Below are 23,360 nucleotides of genomic sequence, written 5' to 3'. Positions count from 1 at the left end.
TACGAAATATAGTTCACGGACACTCCTCCTTCCGCGGTAAATTGCAATTCTTCAAGCCAAATTCCCACGTTCCACCACCGCAAGACACGGCAAACAAGCGCACAGAGTGCGAATTCGAATGCAAATGCGGTGGATCGATCACTTGCCTAGAGGCGTACGATAATCCACTCGAGAAATAGTGGAAGCAACCGTTACCTTCTGGCCAATTGGTCACAAAATCTTAACACCTTCGCCAAGGTTGCGGGATGATCGAATGATGATGATCGCTGTCCGCTGATCACTCAGTGGCGGCCATTAAAGTCAAATCATTTTTCACATTTAGATGCCAACGAGAAGGTACAGTGCGGCTTCAATTGATGCCCAAATCCGAGTCCAAGTCCCAGTCCGAATCGGATCCATCCGACTGAAATTGCCCCGATCACGATTCGTTGCGGGGGGAGCATCAAAAATATATTCACCGTCAATTGCAATCTCCGAGTTGGTCTGGCCCGGGTACTGACTGGGCCTTACATAAAAGTAATCAAATCAACACCTTCATCAACTCCTTTGGCCATGCTCCAACCGCAAAATGCCTTCCTTATTTCGGAACCCCGGCTGGATCAATTTGGGTCTGGTAATTTTTCTCTCTTTCTCTCGAGGAGTCTCGGATCGTTTCTCAATTCGGCACTTGGGATTCCAGGTCCGATGCGATCCGATCCGAATTGCCGGGGATTGGACTGAGCGGTGGCGATCGGCTGTCGATCAAATTGTTATTTTCGATATCTAATTTGTCATTTGGCAGCGGCAATTTAGTCGTTGCCCTGGGTCTTTGTGGCTTTAACTGGAGCTCGGATGGAGCTGGAGCTGGAGCTGGCTACACGCTGTCTGCGGTGCACGATCCTGAAGCAAAACATTGAGCTCTGGGCAAACTAGGGAATCCCGGCGATTATCTTGTCGGCGCGTGAAATTCCCCGACCAAAGAGCACTGGCGGAATTGACCTGCAATTGATACCAATCCACGGCAATCCATTACAGAGGCTAAGCGCACAAGTTGCATGTCTCATTATTGGCAATTTCGGAGCAGCCCGGGTAATTGCCCCCACCACGATCGGTGGGTGCTTGGGCATGACTTGGGCATTTATTCCGGCTACACATGATATTTTGTTGCATCACGTCCCTCTTAATGTTCGGATTCAGTATATGCATGTTCGGTTTTGAGGAAGTTATAAAAGATTCGCTAGTTCAGCGGTCATCAGATGAGTGTTTCGGGGTTAAGGATCAGAGTGGGATGGGGTTTCAATAGAAAGTGCTCTACTTTCGGAAAAAAATACTAGCCCATCCATGTCAGTAAATGTAAGCTCTGTGGTTGTAATAAATGAGATTTTTATTTAACGGACACATCATTGAAATATCGAACTTATCCAAAAACGTAAAACAAACATTTTTATACTAATTAAATACCTAAGTACACATTTCAATGAACGCAATAAACATTTCATGTGCTGCTCTGTTATCGTTGCCGTTTTCTACTGCAATGGGTCTATAATCGGTGATACGGATACACATGTATATATAAATATATATATTCACGTTCAAGCACTCCCGCGCAATCACACAAGGGCTGACACTTGCATTTAATTACATCTGCGTCCATTATTTATTATTATCAGTAGATTTACATTATTAAATACCTCAGAATCACACTTAAAATTGTATTTACACGCGTTTACGTGATGCCTTCAATGAGCGATTGTGTTCATTTTAATATTTATTTAGACTTAATTTGTATTTCATATTATTTACACGAGTTTTTCAATTGATTCTTTTGAAATGACGCCTGCTGTCAATGATTTTATTAATACGCAAATTTGGTTCAAGCTAAGTCAAATGCATTCAAGTAACTTTCCTATATACAAGGTTTGGCTGCAGTTGCTCTGAAATGGGTAGACCCTCCTAAGGTACTGGGGAAAACAAAAAACCGAAAATCAAACACAATAAAAAATTCATTATAAACGCAAATTTTATTATTACAAAATATAGAAAACTTTTCATACTCTATACACATAAATAAGATAATGCTTAAACTTACGAAAAAATTGTTTAAAAACTGAAACTTGCACTGAACATGTTGTATTTTACTCGTTTTGATTACTAAATAAAAAATTCGCTAAATTTGGGATTCATTTGTAAACGAAAAACGTTCCCCTCCTGGGTGGCATCTTTGAGATGCACTCCAAGTGGAAACCAATGTCGAGAATAAAATTTGATTTTAAATTTTACTTAAAGTAAAAATAAAATTGCTAAAGCACACAAAACATTGCCACACATCAAGTAAACATAGCTTAAAATTTTTGGTATATTTCTGCAAACCACTGGGAGTAGAGTTTCATCTATATATGTATATATTCCATATATGCGAAGTATGTGCATATGCTACATTACATATATAAATATTTCAACTAACTTTATGTTTTTGTCTTTTTTAGAGGGAGAGATTGTTTTGTTTCGTATTTAATTTTCCTTAAACTTCTGCCTGTTTTTTAAAATTAAGTAGAACTCAGTGCCATATAATTATTATACACATTTATATATATATATAGACATGAACGACCGCCGTTTTGGGATAAAACTTTAAAAGTTCTCTGGGATATGTCAGCTGAGATTCAAAAGCTGCAGCGGCCTAGAGAAAGTTGAAATTTTCGGGGGAAAGTTATGTACAAAATTACATCAAGAACAATATAGTGAAAATATTAGGAAATTAAGCTACGGGGCTCTTCGAGTTTCGATTTTTTTTCTCTTCTTTTAGATTTTTTTTATATAGATTTTTTTTTGGGTTTTTTTTGTGGGCTTTAAGGGGTGGCGGGGTATCTACAAGGTTGATTTTTTAGCCCCATTTCTAGATGCATAAATAATTACACTACTTGACATCCACAATGAGAGGAACTTCGCTGATATCGATTAAATTTGGCGGCGACTGTTGCTGCTGCTGATGTTGCTGGGAGGCTGTTGCAGTTGCTGTTGCATTTGCCGTGGCTGTTGCAGTTGCTGTTGGCGTCGATGAGGCAGATGACAGCGATCCAGCCGAAGACGAGGAAGGTATTGCAGCCGAGCTCAGATGATGATGATCGTTGTTGCTGTGGCTGCCACTGTTGCTGCTCGCCAGCAACATGCGCTGGTGGTGTTGCTGCAGGCACTGATTTGCATTGACTGCAGCGGCCATCATCATGGTCGCGGCATCGCAGTAATTAGACAGCATCGTGGTAGTGTTCACCGTGGATGTTGCTGCTGTCGCCGGTGTTGCATATGTGGCCATATAGTCCGTATTGCTGTTGCTGTTGCTGTTGCTGGTGGAGCTGCTGCTGCCGCTACCGCCGCCAAAGAAACTGCCTGCACTCATATGATTGCCACTGCCACTGCTGTTGCTGCTATTGCTGATGTTGTTGCTGTTATTGTTATTGCTGTAGTTGCTGATTTGCTGATTGCAATTGCTGTTGTGGCTGCTGCTGTTACTGCTGTTGTTGTTGTTGCTATTGTTGTTGTGGCAACTGCCGTATGTTGGCTGCATGACAGCGACATTGGCGAGCTGGTCATGACTGCCGGCGACAATGTTGTGACTGCCACAGCCAGCGACACTGGCGCTGCCACTGCCACCGATGCCGCCGCCGCCTCCGATTCCGCCACTGGCTTCTGTACCGCCTCCCCCTACCCCTGCACCCGCAACTACGCCGGGATTGATGTTGAGCGTTGCAGCCGCCACAGCTGCGGCCGATGATCAAGTCGTTGTCAATTGGCGCCACATCGTGTGTCACATCGAAGGCAGATAGGGCCAGGAGAAACTGTTGCCGCTGAGCAGCATGTCGCGTATCAGCGTTTCGATGGGTGTTTTTCCGACTAGACGCACAAAAAACAGTTGCTCGATGACCTGGCAGGAAAAAAAAGAAAAAAAAAAAAACAAAAGTTTAATAGGGCTACAAGATATGGGGTTTTAACTATTTTATAGATCATTAAATAAACAAGTCATATATGGTTTTTTAAGCTTGTACTATAAACATGTTTTTATGACCTTTAGTATTTTCAGTAATTGGAAAATTTTGGCAAAAGATCACAAGACAAGGAAAACTGCTTTTGGGAGGCAGTATGTCTTTAAATCAAATAAACTTTAATATGCGTATAATACGCGTAAAATTATAATAAATACTTGTACTTACTTGTGAGGAAACAGTTCGCAGCGATGGCAATCTAAGGAGCAGCTTGCCGAATCTGGTGGGCTGATTGGGATACTGGGTCCGGCAGTACTCCTCCAGGGCGCACTGCGACTTCTCTTGCAGGGATTCAATGTGCGTCACATCAGACAGGCCGCAGGCATCTGCAATACAAGTGGAGAGACGAAACAACAATGAGTACTCTGCCGATTGCCAAAAGATTCAATGCAAATACATGGTCGATACTCTTTCGAGGCAGTTCACCTGGCGCCGACAGAAATTTTCCGACTCTTTGAGTGCCTGTCACGTCAAACAAATAACCGAACATGAGCCGCGGCCACGCCCACACCCAGCTCAGTTCATTGTGGTTCAATTCAGTTGAGCACACTACAAAACACAGCACAACGGCGGCGTATCGATGACGAAACTGCGGGAATTACGTCATTTTTTCTTGATTTATGTCCAATTGAAGTGGCTGTACTACACACAACAGTGACTACAACAACATGGGTTAATTAAATTCGGGAAAATTAAGCCGCAAGACAACGCCCGAATAGTCCGAATAACTCGAATAGGTTTTCCATCATGTTAGCCATGGCATTTAATTACAGCAATGGTATATTGCGCATACGCAGCGTGTGCCGACGAGTGTTAATTGCCAGGCACCAAAAGTTTGCTTATCAATTGCTAGAAAAAACATCAACAACACCAGCAATAAGGGGTTCTTTTAATTTTTACACTGGCATATATATGTATTTTTGTGTTTGACTGTTTGAAATTCAAATTAGACATCAGCACTTGTAAATTTGCATAGCTTTAAAGCATTTTAAACGGCTATTGCCGTTAAGAATGGCGTTTCGAAATTGCATATGAAATTTTGTTTGCTTAATTAGTCACTGCACACACGAGGACTCCATTACGCAAGGCGAAACGAAAATGCAAAAATACTCCGCTCAAGTCTGCAGCTGATATATCATTTACCGACGAGTTAATGATTGGGCCATTTGCCAGCCGATATCATCATGATTCGGTCTCATATATCCGCTTGCGATTGCCCCACACCAGCTGTCTTTGGCTGCATGTCGGTAATGGCTCTCTGGTGGCGATATTTTTTTTCAAAACTTTTTTGCACGCAACTTGGACCATAAAAGACGAGTGTCAATTGAAAGCCAATACTGGGCGGAAAAGCGTTGCTTGTTTTCTGCTGAGATTTGTCTGGGCTCAGAGATAATCAAGCTGCCAAATGGCTAAACATTTGACTGCAGATATCGTATAAATTTCCTTGGCTAAACCGAAAACCCCACACAAAGCGCGTAAATCAAGTTAACTGATTTGTCGCCGGCGGCAACAGAAATTCAATTAGCCATTATTAACCATTCGACTTCATAAACAACAACGGCCAACAACGAACAACCAACAACGGCCGCCAACAACAACCATAATAATAATCGTGAAGCCCTGGCTTAACGAATTAGACATGGTCAGTTCGGCTGGCTCGTCGAATCACTTCATTGGCCATGGCCATAATTGTCAATTGACTTTCCATTAGCTCGGACGATCCTGGGACCTCGAATGGAAAATCATATCCGCGGAGGCGAAGGCGAGGGCAGAGGCTGAGCGAGTGGAAATTGTGTCAGGCACAAGATTTTGGTTTCATTGAAATGCAGCCAAGATGACGAGGAGCTGGGATTTCTTCTCAGCGGAGGAGTTGCATGCTCCAAGTGAAAGACATTCCACTTCCAGGTCGGGCACTGGAGAAATGCAGTGCTTTCTCGAGGGGTTTGCCTTTGATTTTTGTGGAGTTTGAAATTGTTTTTGTTTTGTCTTCTTTGGCGATTTTTTTGTTAACCGTTTTCGGCTTGAAGTTATGTACCCTACGAGCCTGGCTTCGATTTGTATTTGTATTTGGTTTTTCGGTTTTCAGTTTTCAGATTTCGGTTTTGGGTCGTAGCAGTTACTAACTCAGCGGAGAGATCGTGACCGCGTGTTTTAAATGCATAATGACCGTAAAGTAGTTGCTTGGATAACCACCAGATTCAGACATATCGGAAAAGGAGCTTCAGCGTCGGGTGGGGAGGCTGGGGCTAACCCCTGTTTAACAAAATTATGAATTGCTGCATTATATTTTATTAGATCGGTGTTCTTTATGGCTCCAGTTCTTCTTCACGATCGCCAGAAACAGTTATAACTTTATTTAGTTTTAATAAGGACTGCCATCGGATCGGATCGGATCGGATGGGATCGAAAAGGGTCGTGTGGGGTCAACTGTGAGGAGACTGTTGGGCTAAGGAGTCGCAAATCTTGGGCAAACAGAGACGACTGTCTGCATCTGAAACCTAATATCGAAACGCGCCCTTAATGATTCTAATCAACGATCCAGAGTTACTGTTAATTGCTCAACTCCCAGGCACGTCGCTGGCAATTTTCCGGGGAAAAGCAGAAAGCAAGAAAATCAGAAAAGCAGCACAGGCACCGACGATCAATGAGCGCCACAAAACGATTTGAGAGGTTTCGGAGGAGCTGCTCCCAGCTCGGCAGAGCTCTGGCGAGCTATCGAAAAACACACACACAAAATGTTGGTCAAAAAGTGTGGCCAAGACATGAAAGCTACAACTCTTAACAACTGCAGCCAACGACAGCAATCAGGGGAGGCTGGAGAGGCGGGAGGCTGGGGCGGCGGTAGGCGGAGGATGCAACTCAGCCAGAGGAGCAGACATGTCGTCAGTGCGCCGCAGAAGATCTGGCGAGCCCGAACCCGGTACTTTACTGCCGCGATCGTGTCTGTCTCCCACAATCTAAAAGGTGGCCAAGAGAGAGAACCGGGAAGCGGGTAACCAGAGACCAGGGACCAGGGGAAAACGCGATTGATCGGCTGCAGTTTATGGACTCATGCAGCCAATTCAAATGCAATTGCCAGCAAGCCAAGATCGGACCACGAACTCCGCGCAACACACACGCCCCCTCGCTGGTTTCGGCCTCGGCTCAGGCCATCTCGCACACAGCGTTTTGGAAATTGTAAAGCTATTCCGACCGAGGCCTGGACGTGGTCCACTGCTTGTAGGCAAGCGACATAAACGAGTGTTGTATTAATGTTCATAATGTGGTATCGCGACGTCAATAAACGTCGCCACAAAATCCACCAAGGTAGGTACCCGGGGTGGGTATATCTTTAAGCCGAGTTGGAAAAACAATCGCGACGTGGAGCGACCAGGAAGGAGGGGGCCATACCAGAGCTAGTACTAAATCAAGGCTTGACTCTTTTCCCAATCACCGAACTTAAGCTGAGCTAAACTTAATTTCAAACTTAACTTAAGCCTATACTCGAAATAATGAAAATCGCTGTTCACTCTATTTGCTTACAAAAGTTCTGTGATTTATTTCGCGTGGAACCTAATTGTCTAAAAATAAGTATATATAAGGCGTTTTAAAAATATTTAAATTATTCGCATATAAGCTGCCGTGATTTATTTGTGTGTTTGTGTGCATTGTGCATATGTTAGGTGGGTGTGAGTGTGTGTGTGAGTAATCCCAAAGTCCAGAGTTTCGTTGCCACGTGCGGATGAGATTAAATTTTGTGTTTTTGTGCAAAGCTTTTGTTAAGAAATGAAATAAAAATGTGAAAAGATTAGTGTTAAATAAATATGCATTTTGAGAGAAGGAAAACCATAAGTTTTGGTGAAATTATAGGATTTAAAATATAAAGAAATTCAACAAAAATTAAAGTTTTCCAATGGGCTGAAAAAAATATTAAATTAAATGGGTGTTCCTTTACCTGGGGTGATTATAATGCCTTGACTCTTAATCAGACAGCGCTCATCATTTTAAGAATCTATGGCTTTAATATATTATATATTGTACTTTTATATTTGCAATTATTTTTATGGAATAATGTATTCTTTTCAAAGAGGCTATTTATTTTGAATTGTACTTTTTTAACAAGAAAAATAAAATGGGTTTATTTTTATATTTTCTAAAAAAAACAAAACCATTGCAGTTGCAATAAAATTGTTTACTCAGAAAATCAATCTATTTATCTTTGAATACAAACAATGATTACATTTTTTTGATTAAGTTTAAATCATTAAAATAATTTAATCATTGCTTGAATTATAATTTACCAATTATTATATACTTCAATCTCCTATTGTTCAATTATTGATTGAAAGTATAAAATAATTATAAAAGCCTGAAAATTAAATACTGTAAAAATAAGTTTTAAAAAAATCAAAAATAAACAACTGAAACATTGTTTGTTTACGGCAACAAATACATTAAATACAAAGTAGGATCCCACTCGATATAATTAGATGATTTCTAATGATGATTTGTTAGTAAGGTCAGAATGAGTAAATAAAACAAAATAATACATTTAAAATTAGTCAACAAGCGGTGTAAGCATTAGTAACAATAACGAGTAAAAACACAAGCCAGGATTAGATTTTTTGTTTAACAGCAACAGCTTTTTGTATATTCATAAATTCTTTTCTCTCCTCCCTCATCGATTTTTGGTATTTTGGCAAAATTCACTAGACGAGTCTAAGCTAAGGATTACCACTAAAATAAATTAACTTAGCATAAGGCAATAAATAGACAAAACTAGCAATAGGCACTAACGTAAGTACATGTACAGAGGATGGACCTAGCAGCTATATAGATACAGATTACTGATTTACAGACAAGTACAGGGTGAGATCCTACAACTGCCATCTACTGCCGGCGAGGCTATAGGGCGAGTACCTGTAGCTGGGGCTCCCGAAGGACCCCTGGCCCACGCCCACCCCGAAGGGCGTACTGTGGTGGAACATATCGAAGGCCGATCCGAAAGGGGCACGCGGAGGCGTTTGGTAGTGGAACAGCGTCTGATAGGCTCCACCGCCCAGCGCCGAGGACGAGGATACAGTGGAGGACGCAGTGGTGGTGGTCACCGCAGGGGCTGCCGTCGAGGCGGGAGGGGCCAGCGAAGTACTCAGAGGCGAGGCGGTTAGGTTGAGGGAGGACGAACCGCTTTGCGATTGAGTAGGAAGCGAGGCGCCCAGACCGCTGCTATTATTGTGCCCGGAGGCGTCACCTCCCGAACTGGGGGGTGTGGCTTGGGCCTGGGCGTACAGGCTGGCCAGAAGATCCATTTCGGAGCCGGCACCCTTGGCCTGGCAGGTGCTGAAGGCACTGCCGGCAGAGGGCAGCAGGGGAGCAGCAGGAGCGGCAGCAGCAGAGGAGGCAGAAGAAGTCACGACAGCGGAGGAGGAGGCGGAGGAGGTTGTAGTCCGCTCCTGCTGCTGGTGCTGCTGCTGATTCTCGGCCTGCTGCACTGCAGCCTCGACGCCGGCCACGCTCTTCATGAAAGTAGCCAGGTGTATGGGAGCCTGTTGGGGCGCCTTGGACTCCATCTCCAGGCGGTTCAACTCGTCCAGGTGTTCGCGCACCACATTCAAAATATCATCGTTCGACGCCGCAAGTCCCTTAACCAGCAGCCCTGAAACCTTGGCGAGCAGCGCCGGCACATCCTTGTAAAGGATGTCCAGCAACTTACCGGTGGTAAACAGCACGATGGCCTTGAGGCAGGAGTACTCCGCCGAGTCCACGTGCAGCGCCTTCAGCTTCTCGACCTGCTCCTGGAAGATGCGGATGTGGTCCATGAAGGCGACCACTCGGTCGGCGGCCATTGGGGAGGCGTGCAGTCCGGCGGCGGCCAGCAGAGGCGCCACATGCAGCGGCATGGAGCACTGGCTGGCGTTGAGGACGAACAGTTCCGACCAGACCAGTCGGAGGAGCGCCACCTGGTCGGTCACCTGCAGTTCCGGGAAGAAGGGTATGTTCTTGGCCCACTCCACAGCCGAGAAGAGGAGTCGGGCGGCCAGTTCGCAGATATTGTCGATGCCCATGATGTTGTTTGGCTGCATGCACTGGCCATATCGGGAGGTGGGATACGGCTCCGCCCGCAGAAGCAGCGAGATGTAGGAACTGAGGTACGAGTGCCCATTGAAGCCAGCGATTCCCATGGGGTCTCCGTTGGCGATCTGGTACTGTCCGTGCATGCCGGCCAGTCCGGGCTGGGTGGGCGGAACGCGGCCACGTTGTACAGCTGCAATGAGAAAGAATACAAATATTTGATTAGTATTATTATTAAAGTATTAGTTATTTTAGAAATATATAAAGTAAAACTTAATCTATGAATCCCTGTGCCTGCCAGACATCCTTGCTCAGGTACAGGCATCACTCCGCTCTGAGGACTCTCTCTATTGTTGGGATTATTTTGACCGCCACATCACACGAGGCACAATGCAGGGCATTCAGCTCTGTTGGCAAAGCTGCCACAGCACACAATGCCGCTATCCGGCTATCGGCACTCGATCTCTGACGCATCTTCGGCCCAGAACTGCGTTGTTTTTTCCAGCCTTTGTCAAGTCGGAGACAACGTCATAAGATACTTTTACCCCTTGAGCCCGGTGCCGAGGCGCTTTCAACCCCTTAGGACCGCAGGACTGTAGAACTGTGTCTGTAAGAGTGTGTTGTCGTCTCAACTGCTTAGATATGCAAATTGAACTAAATACTTTCAACGCATCTTTCGGATACATACAGTACAGTACACTGGGGGAAACTGAAGGGCGAGATTTGTGCAGATTTTGATCCAGCAATGGACAGGTTTTTGCACACAGCCCAGCTGAATATAAACATTATAATTAACAATGTAAATGCTCAAGTTAAATGGAAAGTGAAAGGCCGGAAACGACCGGAAATTTTCCCCCTCGACATTGACATGGCTGCAGATGTGGATGTGGATGCCTGGTTAATATCTGCCGAAAGTTAAGTCGCAGCTTAATGCAACTAAGGCCACTTGGACACGCTCTCGAGAGCTGACATGTGAGCGGGAGCTTGAGCACGTGCTAGCGGCAGATTCATTCATTAAGCAATCAGCTAAAAGGGCAAGTCGGGCCAAGTCGAAACTCGAGGCAGTACCACTTTTCTGCTGCTGTAATCTGCGCTTTATCTCACCAGAAAATAAAAAAAAAAAAACCGCAGACTAGGCATCTTCTGCTTTTGGCTTTCTTGCGGTCAGACAATATTTTCCCAGGCGCATAAATAAGGCGCACTGGACAGACTGACCGCTCAACCGGTTTGCCGCTCATAGAACACCAAGTGCAGGACGCACCTCTAGGAGGAGAAGGAGAAGTGGGAAATGGGCTTATAGGGTCCTGCTGCCACCCCATGGCACAATTACGCAAATGTATTGTGTAAATAAGTGTCGCTGTCCCGCTTTCTCCTCCTTGGACGGACAGTGGTCAACTGGTTGGAATGCCCAGAACGGTGCAACCCCCGGCTTAATTGCTCCGCTGAGGCAATAAACAAACACCTTCGGACCCGGCACTGAAAGGGATTTCTGATTTGGAATTCGGATTTTGGATTTCGGGATATGTGACCATTGTCCGAAACTGACCAAAAACGCTTTCGCTTCCACTACAAAAGACGTTACGTTTCTGGGCCCTGCCCGGTTCTGGAGATTCAGGTAGAGATCTGTGAATCCAGTTTCGGTTTTATTTCCACTTCCAGCTGCAGCACAATGAGCTTCGATCAGTAATAATAATGGCAATGGCTGTGCAGTTTGGCCAACGCTTTGTTTCATTTTGGGCCTCCAATTGGCCTGGCCCAAGGCTGTGATTGCGTTTGCCAGATTGCGGCTCCAAGCTCTAGGTGTGCCTAGGATGTGTGAAAAAAGGTGTGGAGTCGAGGTGTAAAACCTTAGCTGACCCACTTTTTCCTAACCAGCTCCGAGTATCTCCGTCTATTGTCTGCCCAGAAATGCGTTCGACCAAGCCCCCCACAAAAAATGGGCGAATGCAGGTGCTGTTGTTATGGAATTTCAGCCGGGTCAGGGTTCACGAGCAAGAGTTCAGCCAGTTGCAGTGCCCCTTTATAACAAAACCCTTTATAAATTATAATAAATTCAAAATAATTTAACTAAATTTCACTACCCTTAAAATAGAGTTTGTAAAAAACAAGTTTTTCTGCGGGAAATCTTCTGACAAAATGCTGACCAGTTCCTCCACCAACTTCCCTTGACCAATTGACACTGCAATTTAATTAGAGCGACCCGGAACACCGATTTGATGTTGTTTTTTCAGGTTTTGTGAGGCTTTTTGTGCGCCAAACCCGTACAATTTCTTGACCCAGGGTCGTTCCAGGCACAACCTTTGTCCCGCTTTACAATTAAGAACTCCCTGCCCACTCCGGCGCACAAAAAGAGGGTAAAAGCAAAGGAAACCTCCTATGCAGAACTGAGATTTTCTCACGATTTTTCAGTTTTGATAGCGAGGGACTAGTTTTACGCAGAACTTGTCATTAAAGAAATGTGACTCAAGTCCAGAATGTGGCAAAAGGTGTTGAACTCTTTTGCGTTTTATGAATGCCATGCCGAGCCATGGGGCAGGCTTCTACGGCTTCATATTCTACGGCCAGTGCTGGGTTGGGTGGGGAAGAGAGCCGGGTTTTAATGGGCCCAACAGGTAGATCGCTAGACATGGGCTCGGACTGTGTCATTAGCCAAAAACTTGTCTGGCTTAGGTAAATTTGAAATGCTTTTTTCACAATCCGTCGGCGACTAAATAAATGTTTATATTCATTTAATTACAAGTGCATTGAGAGGAGGCTGCCGTAGCCGTAGCTGCATTTTAATTGCCCGTAGTCGCCATAAATTAACGTTTTCGTTCTTAACCCAAATCGATATGTGTTCAGACATTTGTAGTCTGTCGCCGGGCTGTGGGCTAAGCTATGGGCTTAGGCTATACCTCTAACTTTGGCTTTGACAGTTGCTGCAGCTATACTATAGCTGTTGCCTTTGTTGCTGCTGGCTATTAGCATTTTGCGAAAAACCTGTCAATATTAGTGCAAATAATAACAGCTTAGCGTCCGCTAACTGCAGTCAGTCTCTATCTTTGTATCTGCGACTCCCTGACAGACGCTAATTGTTAATGCTGACAAGTGTAACTGGCCATTGGCCATTGTCAGTCCGTCAATACGTCAGGTGGTCAGTCAGTCACTCAGCCAGCCCGGCAGTCAATCAGTCAGTTGGCCAGTGAGTCGATGCAGGAAAACGAGTCTCACCCAAGTATGCCAAATATTTGGCTTGGCTTGCTTACAAATTAGTTACACATTGGGTTGCATTTGATTAACTGATAAATTGCCACTGCCTCCCCATGCTCCCCCCTGTCCAATTACCAATCGGTAGTTTCTCTCAGTGCACAAACGAGCGAACAAGTTTGCATTTGATCCGTTGGGGTCAAAAAGCCGCATAATTGCTTACCAGCTAAGCGTATTTGTGCGTGGAAGTAAGAAATATCGCCAGATACTTGACCCGATCCGAGATGATCCGAGCTGAACCGAACTGATCCGAGGTGATCCGAGCTGATCTGCTCTGGTCGGTGGCCACATTCCTTGGCACAGTTCCTGCCACCCAAATATCTCAACTGATCCGCACTGAACCGAACCCAATTGCGCTCGCCGCTGATCACATTCCTATATGCTATATAGCATGTGACATTTAGTCATCGCAAGCTGCTCTACTTCCGTTCTTCTGCCGTTGATTTAATTTATTTATTTTTTCTGCCTTTGGGTTTGACTTTTAATTGACCCACAACACAGCCCAACAACACACAACCCAATGCGTCGTCAGCTTTTGAATTTCTAAATTCTAAATAACAAATGTTGTTTTCGTTTCAGTTGGGGAGTAAAGTGGAAACTTACCTTCGCGTCGCATGCCCATTTTGAGGCACTTCTTCAAGCGGCAATATTGACATTGATTCCGATGGTGCTGGTCAATGGGGCAGTTTCGGCTGCCGCGGCACGAATAAGTGAGATTGCGTCGCACGGAGCGCTTGAAGAACGATTTGCAGCCTGAAAGTAGAAGAAAGAGAGTTTCAGTTTTTAGATATTCACAGTGGGAAGATTCAAGAGTAAGCCCCAAAAAAAAAAACATGCCTGCAAGTCTGCCAGCCGGCCAGCCGGATAGCTCTACAAATTCCTTGGCACCCCGAAGGCTCCGAGAACAAAAAAAATTGTTGCCACTTGTACGAACATTGAAGGGTTCCAGCTGCACCCATGACATCGAGTTCCTGATGCCCATGTCAATGGTCATGTTACACGTTTCATGGCTTAACGCCTCCCATAAAATTACCTTTAATGGCTTTCAATTAACAAAGTGTATCTTGGCCACGAAGATACTGAGCTAAGAAGACTGACTAAGCTAAGGGAAAACTGGCAGCAAGTTCAAGTTCGGCCCGAATGCCACGAATTTACTGTTAAGCCAGACGGCCGGATTAGCCGTGGATCGTTGTTTGGTAAGCCTGTAGCCAGCAGCCTGTAGCCTTTGGCTCAACTTTGGCTAAGTGCTTTGGGCCACAGTTGGGTGTTGTGGTGGTAGGACAAGCCAGCAAGTTAATGTCGCCGACGCGTATCTAAACATGTGTATCACTTTGGCTTTTTCTGCATAAAGAGCTGCCAGAGGATGGGGCTCTTAGCCAGCATCAGCAGGCATTGTCTGGTCTGGGCTAGAGAGAGAAAAATTTCTCACAATAACTCAAAACAATGGCATATGCTCATAAAATTCGTTTTAAGCTGTAAAATCATCATCAAACAAAATATGTAAGCACTGAGCGTTTATGCAGACCCAATCCCTCTATATAGCATGCGATCACAGGCTATAAAAGATCTTTCAATGCTTTTTGCCATTGCGATCGTGTGGCTTTAGCCTCCCACCGAAATGGAAACAAAACGTGGCCAGCAAATTGAAACTGATTGAATGTTAAGGTCGATGGCTAAATGCACTTAAGATGTCTATCATAAATGAAAGTTTAGATAAATAGTTTTGTAATCATATTTAAGAACATAATTATTATTTCGGCTAGCATATTCTATGAAAAATATAATTATACCTCTAGTTAGTTAGACTGAACCTTATTAACTTCCTCATAGACCATAGGGCATTTGGTATTCTTCACATTCAGCCTGGCTGGCTCGAAGACCAACCCAAACATCTAGGAAATGCCTGCACACAGATACGAATAACCACTCACACACTGAACGCTTTTACACCATATGATCTACGAATAACGATATTGTACCAAGTCACGATTTCTGCCAAAACGTACCGTTGCCTTTGCCCCCGTACCGCCCGCCGCTGCTCATCTCCCCTGGTATCTGCCACAGAGACTCAGTTGTGGGAGAGGGACAGGCGATCGACGGACAGACAGGCGGACAGACGGACAGCTTGGCCTGAACGAGCCGAGGTAAATAAAAGAACTTGCAACAGAGGCAACTGCCCATATGCGCCTATCGCAACTCTATCTAGAGCTGCAGCTTCGAGCCGAGTATCCAAGTATCCAAGTATCCGAGTATCTGTATCTGCGGAGTATCTGTATCTGCGGCAAGGCGATCCCAGTGGACGAAAGATGCGCGTCGTTATTGATGAAGATACGAGTACAAGCCGCAGATACCGTAAACAAAATCCACGACGGGGTGGAGTGGATATCGTGTTATATCAATAACCGAAAAAGGGTGGATCGCCCAGCGCCAAGACCCAGAGAGCCCGTGAGCCCCAGAGCCCGCCAGGCTGATAGTGTGGGAAGTCCGGTGAAGCCCTAGAGTCTGAAATCCTTTTCCCTCACTATGGTTTCGGCTTAAATGGTCTGTTTTGGGCTAAGCCCAGAACCGAAAGCTAACACCGACTTGCGGTAGTTTCAATTACCGCTTCCCCTAATTGCAGCGGGTGGGACGTGGAAGGCAGTGGTTGCAACTTGCAAGTTCGCGTGCGCTACGCGCCATAAAGCGTTCAATACAGTTAGAAGAGGTTCCGAGAACCCTGTCTAAGCTAACCTAAGCCAAGCTAAGCGTTTTATTAATTGAACTTCCTCAAAAGTGAGCAAAATTATCTGGCTGGTGCAGCACACGAGATGCCGCATTGCCGCTTGGCTGCGCAATTTAAAGCGTTAAATTAGCTGGCCCCAGAGTACAGAGTATCTGTATCTTTCGGATGGCAGATGGCCCAATCACTTTTCCCGTTCGCTCAGTGTTCACTGCTTGCTGTTTGCTATTTTCCGTTTGCCATTTTCATTTTTTCCAGCCGCGGTCAATGATCGCTTGGCCCAGTGGAGGCGAGTCAATAGCCAAAGCCACAGACCTCGCCTTGACTTTGGCTCATTTTCTAATTATTAATGCACACAATGAGGGGGCGGGTGGGGCGGCCCATCATTAAGGTGCAATAATTAAATGTTAAGCTTACACGGCGCAAGCTAGTCCAAGTAATTAGCACAGGCACAGCCGCTCCAGAGAGTGGCCAGACAAAATATCTGGAGTACAACCGAAACATAATTACAGCTCCCGCCGACAGACACGAACCCAACTGAGCTCATGCACTCCGAGTATCTACAAAATGCACTGATTATGACGGGGCCTCTTCTTCTTGTTGAAGACACTAAAAAAAGCTGGAAACGGAACAGGTGCCCCGGGTGGGTGGGTGACTGCCACAAGAAACGGATGTCCCACCGGGCTTCTCGTTATTATTGGCATGTATATGGGTCAACTGTGAACAGACTTCAGTCAGGGCTTTTGTAATTGCCTCCTAGGATTTCTGGGGCAGTTCTTCCAAATGTCACATCAAGAACCATCCGCACGTTGCAGCCAAGTAGAAGGCACAAATGCCGCCTGAGATAAGCGAGTTAACTTTGATTTAACTGATGCTATGTGGAGTTATGCAGCTCCAAGTCTGGTCATGTACTTCGAAACACATGGCTAGAGTAGATCTTTGGGGTTTCGCGGTTCTAGAGACCCGCAAGTGCAGTCTGCTGACTGCAGTCTGCCCCTCGAAGATGCACACAAAAATACAAAAAGCCCAAAAAAACCTAAAAATAAAAGGAAAAAAAAAACACAAAACGTGCTGGGCAGCAAAAGTTTCTGGCTGCATTTCGCTGGGCCTGATCGATTAGACGAACTTAGTTGAAAACGAAAATTGCGCATGAAGTGGCAACAGCCAGCAGTGGAACACTGGAGCAACTGCAGCCACTTCTGGCCCAGAGCCAGTTGGAGAGCCAAAGCTTAACATAATTAATTAAACCGTTACATTATAAAGCGGATCAAGTCGGTAGTTCACGATTTCTGCCTCTGAGACTCTCTTTTATTTCGGGGGCCTTTTCTCGAAATCGCATCGTGTCAGGATGAATTTTTTGCGCCTCATTTTCGGGGAGACCTCAGCTGGGAGACTTTAACTGGAACTGAAAATGCAGCAGTGACTTGGGATACGAATAGGGATTGGTATTGGGCTTGGGCATGGGCTTGGAACTTGGCCTGAACTGGCTGGCTGGTTTATTGGCTTGAACATTTCTTCTAAGTACAGCGATTTGTAGTACAAGCCAGCTTTTAATGATTACAATGTCTGCCTGGCCGGCTTTTGTTTTTTCAGTTGTTTTTGCAACTAGCTCGGCTGTCTGTTTGTTTCTTCTGTCCCAACAATATCGCTACAATTAAGTTTTGTTTTTGGGGGGATTTTCCTTTAGACGATTTTAATGAAGGGTTCAGCTTCGGGCTCATTAATGTTGACACAGAGTTGGGCAATCGCATGAGTAGTTCTCCTGTAAGTATGATTGCTGCGACAGTCGTTAACCCGGACGATACGTTCGCAAATTTCTCGCCAAGCCGGGCCAAACATAAAAATTTGTCAAAATAAATATTGGGGCCATAAGTTATAACTTATACGAGAGAAAAAGGGGAGAGCTACCGAGTTGTAAATCAAGCCGGCAGACGGCAAATCGCACGGAAGTTATAAATGTTTATCAAAAGGCGATTTATGTGATAAATGGTATGGGCAAGAAATTACTCGATTCGGCCCATTTTGGCTGGTTAAATGCAAATTTTAATACAAGCCTCGAATTTATTTGGCCTCTTGCTAATTAATAAATAAGAAATCCGTTGGCTGCGGGCGTTTTAACCACGCCCACTCTCCCCAAAAAAAAAAAACTGCAGCGTCATAAATTGCAATGCTCGGTGGGCGTTGTTAATTTTCTGCATTCGTATTTATTTTGTGGCTCTTACTTGGTTATTTTAACTGTGGGAGGGGGGAACCGAGGGGCTGTATCACAGACAGCAAATTGATTTATGTTTGGCTTTTGTTAAATGCTCAAAGTGGAATGAATTTCCACGGCGAAAACACGAATTTCAACCGAGCGCCATTTAACAGATTGTCAAGAGGTGCAGAGTTAAATGAGAAATTTTAGTCATTTTAATAAAAACAAAGAAATTATAGGAGAAATTATAAGAAAGGGGTTCATAAGATGGCTATGAAATATTTTAGGAAAAATGAATTTTTATTGCATTTAATATTTGTGCACTTCCTTTCATCTTTTCTGGTCATTTCTTTCAGTTATTTATTTGCCCACATCATAATGAAGTTAATTAAAAAGCCACACATGTTGAATACAATTCTGCACAAAGGAAGAAGACGGAGGAAACAAGATTCTTCCTCTGGCGAAGACACTCAGATACAAGATACAGCCGCTGACCAAGCGACATGGCAGTTTTTGGGCATTTTTCAGACCCAAAACTTCTACAGAGTTTCGGGACTTGCTCCCTAATTGCCGAACGTGGGAATCTATTTAAATGGATTTGATGTAAGCTCGTTCGCGGAAATTGTAGCAAATGGAACGTAGCCCGGCCCCGTCTCGGATTATTTATGCCACTCGGAGGTTGACAATCTGGAGTGGCTGGCGGGTGCACTTCACACACATTATTTGTGGCAGCTAATGGGCTTGGCTGGCGCTTAACAATTAGTTGTGATGGCAATTTTTTACAGCTCTTTATGTTCTCCCCGCCAAGTTGTGGGCCAAGCTTAATTCTGTCCTGCTCTGCTCTGCTTGGCTGATGTTTGTTTTAATTAATTGCATGCCAGGTACTTAGTAGTTGCCGTAATTTTTCGCAAAATTTATTTATCATTGTCATGTACGGAGATAGATAAATTATGCTAATACACTTTTGACATGGGTGCTGAGATAATTTTCTAGTTGCAATTTGAAATTCAATGAATTCGCAGAAACACAAGTCTGGAGAAGTTTTCTATATGTTTTTGATATTTTCCACGCTGATTGATGACTGTTTGAGGAAAAACTCTTTGGAGCCCCTAATAGCCATGACAAATGGCCAAATTAATAGGCGATACGGCGAGCTTGCCACATTAGAGCCGTGCACTCATCATTAATATTATCGAGGCGCTTTTATCAGCGCACATTTTTCAGTGAAGCCGTGACTTTTTGTTGTGCTGGCTAAAGGTTACAAACTCTAGCTCTGCTCTGGCTGCTGCTTCTGCTGCCTTCAAATTTCACCAATCCTCGCCAGCTGTGCGCGAAATCAAACAAGTTGCCACCACCACCACCAAGGAGCATGAAGCAAGCAGTAAGGAACAGGAACCGAATCCGAAACAGCAACAGCAACAGACAACACGCATAAGCTACAATTAATCTTGCAGCTACGAGGCTCTAGGATGGCGGGGTGCCGTGGCATAAATTTCACATACTCGGTCGGTCGGTCGGTCGACCAGCCCTGGACCCTGTACACTGGACCCTGGAAACTGGACATTCCGACACACAGACATGGATGGATGGACAAAAGGGACGGCAGACAGACGGACAAGTGAGCCCAACACACACGGACCCCGAACGAGTTGTGAGTTTCTTTGTAAAGTATCTGCACCTCGGAGTGAATCAGCTGAAAGGACGCGACCGGGCAAAAAAAAAGGAGGAAAAAAAAAAGAAACCCTGAAAACGTTTTGGCAATGATATGAGCTCTATGGGCTTTATTATGATTTTCCTACGTTTTATTTCGCTTGCATTTGAGTGAAGCTGAAGCTCAAGCTGAAGCTGAATGTGAAGCTAAAGCTGAAGCTGAAGCGTCTGGCGATTGCATAGAACAAAATAGATTGCTATCGTGGCAACATCATCAGGCCAACAGGCAGAACTGCCAGAGATACCTATGTATGCACCACATACTATGCATGTTGCAGAAGAGTCCGGAGCGGGTGGGGTGGGGAAACACCTTCAGAATGCAACGAGGCGGTCACAGAGAGGCATATCTCCTGATTGTTGCTCTGTGTGTTGTCTGTTGTGGGTTGCGCATGCGTACAAAATGCTCGGTGATTAATAATAATAGCAGCGCCTACAAAGCCGCAAACACCCGCCGCCAAACAGTGGGAATGTATCCGAGAGATACCCGGCCGATACACCTATCTGGGAATCTGCCCGGAAAGTATCTCGTACCACTGTGCCTGCCCAGTCATTCTTCTGGCCCTGCTCCAGTGCCAGAACGTTTGAAGAGATACGAATATGACAAGTTCAACTTGAAGCTGCACTAAATGCCAGAGCGCTATCTCTTCGGCTCCTTCCCGCTCCATCTTCCGAATGCAGTTGTATCTTGTATCTTTCTTCTCTGGTGAGAGGGAGTGAGCGAGCGGGAAAGACAATAAGAAGGTGGGCGCTTCATTTAGCAGCCGCCGCCGCACAATTTGCATGTTTGCACAACAATTGTTTGGCTTAGGACAAAGCACGGCCCGTATTTTATTTAGATAATAATTTTTTATCTGACGATAAGCGAGATGTGGAGCCCATCTAAGGGACAGGGAGGTGGGTTGGAGGGGTCTGTGCGTGCCGGGGTCGTTGGAGGGGCCACAGCGCTGTATATATTTCAAGAGCTCTCGTGCAGCGACTTGGAGTGTAACGGTATGCTGACCAGCTGGGAAAGTGACTTAGGAAAATCCAAAAAGGTAATGCCAAAAAAAAACTCGGAATATTTTTACTGCCACTTGGGCTTTTAAATCAACTTTTAGCGAAAATTCACTGGAGAATATACTGTAAAGCAAAAAAAATGGCATGAAACAGAAGTATCTTCCTAAGCCGTAAAAGTATCTATGGCTTGATTCGGGGCCAAGCTGTTGTGCAATCTTCTCATGCAATCTTCCCTTCAAGATTTGCATGGATCTATGGACAGAATCCATACACACAAAGCACACCCACAATACACACCTGGCCGCGTTTTATTGCCAACTCATCAAACTGCCATAATTCACCGAAACTGTCAAAAATCAGCGGCTGGCAGGCACGCTTTTGTGTCCCTGTCACTGTCTTTGCTTTCTATTACGAAAACTGCGCATTTCTGGCTGGTCATCCCCCGTGTAAGAAATCAATTGGGGGTCAACCCAACTGCAACCCATCCCGAAGATCCAAAAGTTAATCTTGACTCACCTTCGCAGGTAAACTGGCCGTAGTGCTTGCCGGAGCTCTTGTCGCCGCACACCACGCACTCGATGTTCTGCTTGCTGTCGATCTGGGATCCGCTGTTGCTGCTCTGGGAGTGGGAGCTGTTCGCCTGGGAGCTGGGCGTGGTGCTGCCGCAGCCCACCGGCTGGCCCTTGATGGTGGTGAGCATTTCCTGGCCGCCATGGCCCTTGATTAGGGGCAGCATATCGGAGCCGTGTCCTTGGACATTGCCACCACCCGAGTGGTGACCCGCAGCGGATCCACCGTTGGCGCTCGGCAGGCTGGAGAGATCCTCCTTGATGTTGTGGTGGCCGGAGCTCTGGTTGAGGCTCGAGAGGTCCTGCTTGATCACGGCCGACTGTTGGCTGGCCACGCTGCTGGGCGTGGTGCCACCGCCGGCGGTGGCTACACCGGCACTGGGCGCTCCACCAGCTACGGTGGCTCCTGTGCCGGCCAGCGAACCGCCGGGACCGGCGGAGGCCGCGTGCAGGTGGCTGCCTAGGTTGGGCGGCTCGTGCCAGGCTGTGTGCGGCGGGACGCCCAGACCCATCGAGCGGGAGAGGCCCAGGTCGAAGGGCGAGAGCTCCGCGCCGGACTGGGTGCGGGGATTGAAGAATCCGGGAGCCGTGGACGGGGAGGCGCACATGACGCCGCCACCGTACACGCTCAAAGAGTTGTGCGTAATAATTTTGGCGGCTGGGTCGGAACACGTGGAGTAATTGCTGGAATACACTTTGTACGCACTCGTACCGCCCGCGATTTATTCACTGGGATGTATTTTTTGTAATGCTGAGTCCTTGGCTCAGAGTTGGTTATCTCGTTAGCGTTTCGAATTCTTTAATTTATTTTCATATATTTTTGTTTCAAAAATATTTTCTATTTTTTTTTTTATTTTGTAGCCAACATTGTAGCACGCTTCACTTAAAATCACTTGGCGTTTATTTTTTGTTTGCGATTTGTTTTAGATTTAGATTTCTTTTCACGATCGGCACACACGAAGAAGAAAGGCGTTGGGACTTGAAAAAATTTCAAACTCAAGCGCAAGTATCTTTGCTATTTGTATCTTCGATAAAATGCGCGTCATGCGGAGCAGCGAAATCTCAGCTGTTCTCGAGTCAGAGCCTGACTGTGGCACAACATTCGTGGCAAAAGGTACACGACCCGACCCGACTCGACCATTTCGACCTAACGACACATCACACAAATCTCTCTCTGTGGAGTGAGACACAGACACCCCGGCGGTGTCCTGCTGCTGCTCCGCTCGCACTTGGGGGGCTTCTATTTGGCCAGTCAGTTGAGTGAAAGTCGCCGCTCCCGCTCGCACGCTTTGCTCTCTCACCAGCGGGGCAAGACCTTCGACGCGTTTGGCTGATTTGCTTGCTCAGCCACCACCACACGGGCCAGCACCACCACCACCACCACTCCGGCACTCTCAGCACCACCACCACCACCACCAGTGCCACAACTACTCTCTGGGCCGCTTCGTTCAGTTGAAAGCGCTCAGAGATCTACTCACTCTTCTTATTGGACTTGCCTCGGCCAGCTAGAACCCGTTTGCTCTCGGCTTATTAGCTCGCATCTGCCAGATACTTTACCGTTAAGGTTCTTATCGCTGCTTTTATTTTTGGCTCTTGGGTTCTACTAGGTCTTTAAGCGAGTCTCCACCCCAAAGAACTGCCTTTTTTGTTTACCTCTTCTGTGCCGGCCGGAGGAGTTCTTCGCTGGTTGGTTGGCGGCCTTAAAGTGCGTTCTAATTTGCCTTTTGGGGGGCTTTTCACCAACGCGTCTTTAACACAGCTCCTCTTATCTCCCGATAATGGCCGTTCTTGGCCAAATGTTTGCTTTAAAGCGGACTTTCCATTGGTTACTGGCCAAAGAATGGAAGATATGGAAT

At 45.7% G+C, this 23,360-nt stretch overlaps 1 protein-coding gene and 1 pseudogene across 2 annotated transcripts; one reads left to right on the top strand and one right to left on the bottom strand.

Moving 5' to 3' along the window:
- LOC108126468 (uncharacterized) overlaps positions 1 to 23,360 on the top strand; it is an 89,225-nt pseudogene that overhangs the window by 18,670 nt on the left and 47,195 nt on the right.
- Positions 1,982 to 22,831, bottom strand: svp (COUP transcription factor 2). Of its 2 annotated transcripts, XM_017243161.3 has the most exons (5): positions 21,452 to 22,629; positions 13,920 to 14,069; positions 9,712 to 10,263; positions 4,188 to 4,345; positions 1,982 to 3,901 (listed from the first exon to the last, which is right to left on the bottom strand). In XM_017243161.3, the coding sequence occupies exons 1-5, from the start codon at positions 22,110 to 22,112 to the stop codon at positions 3,785 to 3,787; spliced, it is 1,638 nt and encodes a 545-aa protein (XP_017098650.1). In that variant the 5' UTR covers positions 22,113 to 22,629; the 3' UTR covers positions 1,982 to 3,784. The 2 variants fall into 2 exon arrangements, with proteins under 2 accessions (XP_017098650.1, XP_017098651.2); XM_017243162.3 differs by lacking the exons at positions 1,982 to 3,901; positions 4,188 to 4,345 and adding an exon at positions 8,538 to 9,402 and having other exon boundaries at positions 9,463 to 10,263; positions 21,452 to 22,831.

Source organism: Drosophila bipectinata, chromosome 3R (genome assembly GCF_030179905.1).
Source record: "Drosophila bipectinata strain 14024-0381.07 chromosome 3R, DbipHiC1v2, whole genome shotgun sequence".
Lineage (NCBI taxonomy): Eukaryota > Metazoa > Arthropoda > Insecta > Diptera > Drosophilidae > Drosophila > Drosophila bipectinata.
This window is presented reverse-complemented; position numbering and strand designations above follow the sequence as displayed.

What these genes read in the sequence shown, in the direction of transcription:
- svp (XM_017243162.3), bottom strand. Translation starts at nt 22,112, where the DNA reads ATGTGCGCCTCCCCGTCCACGGCTCCCGGATTCTTCAATCCCCGCACC. An exon ending in AATGGGCATGCGACGCGAAG is followed by an intron (nt 10,264 to 13,919) that starts GTAAGTTTCCAC and finishes TTCTCATTGCAG; the next exon opens with CTGTACAACGTGGCCGCGTT. An exon ending in GGCCGAGAATCAGCAGCAGC is followed by an intron (nt 9,403 to 9,462) that starts ACCAGCAGCAGG and finishes TCGTGACTTCTT; the next exon opens with CTGCCTCCTCTGCTGCTGCC.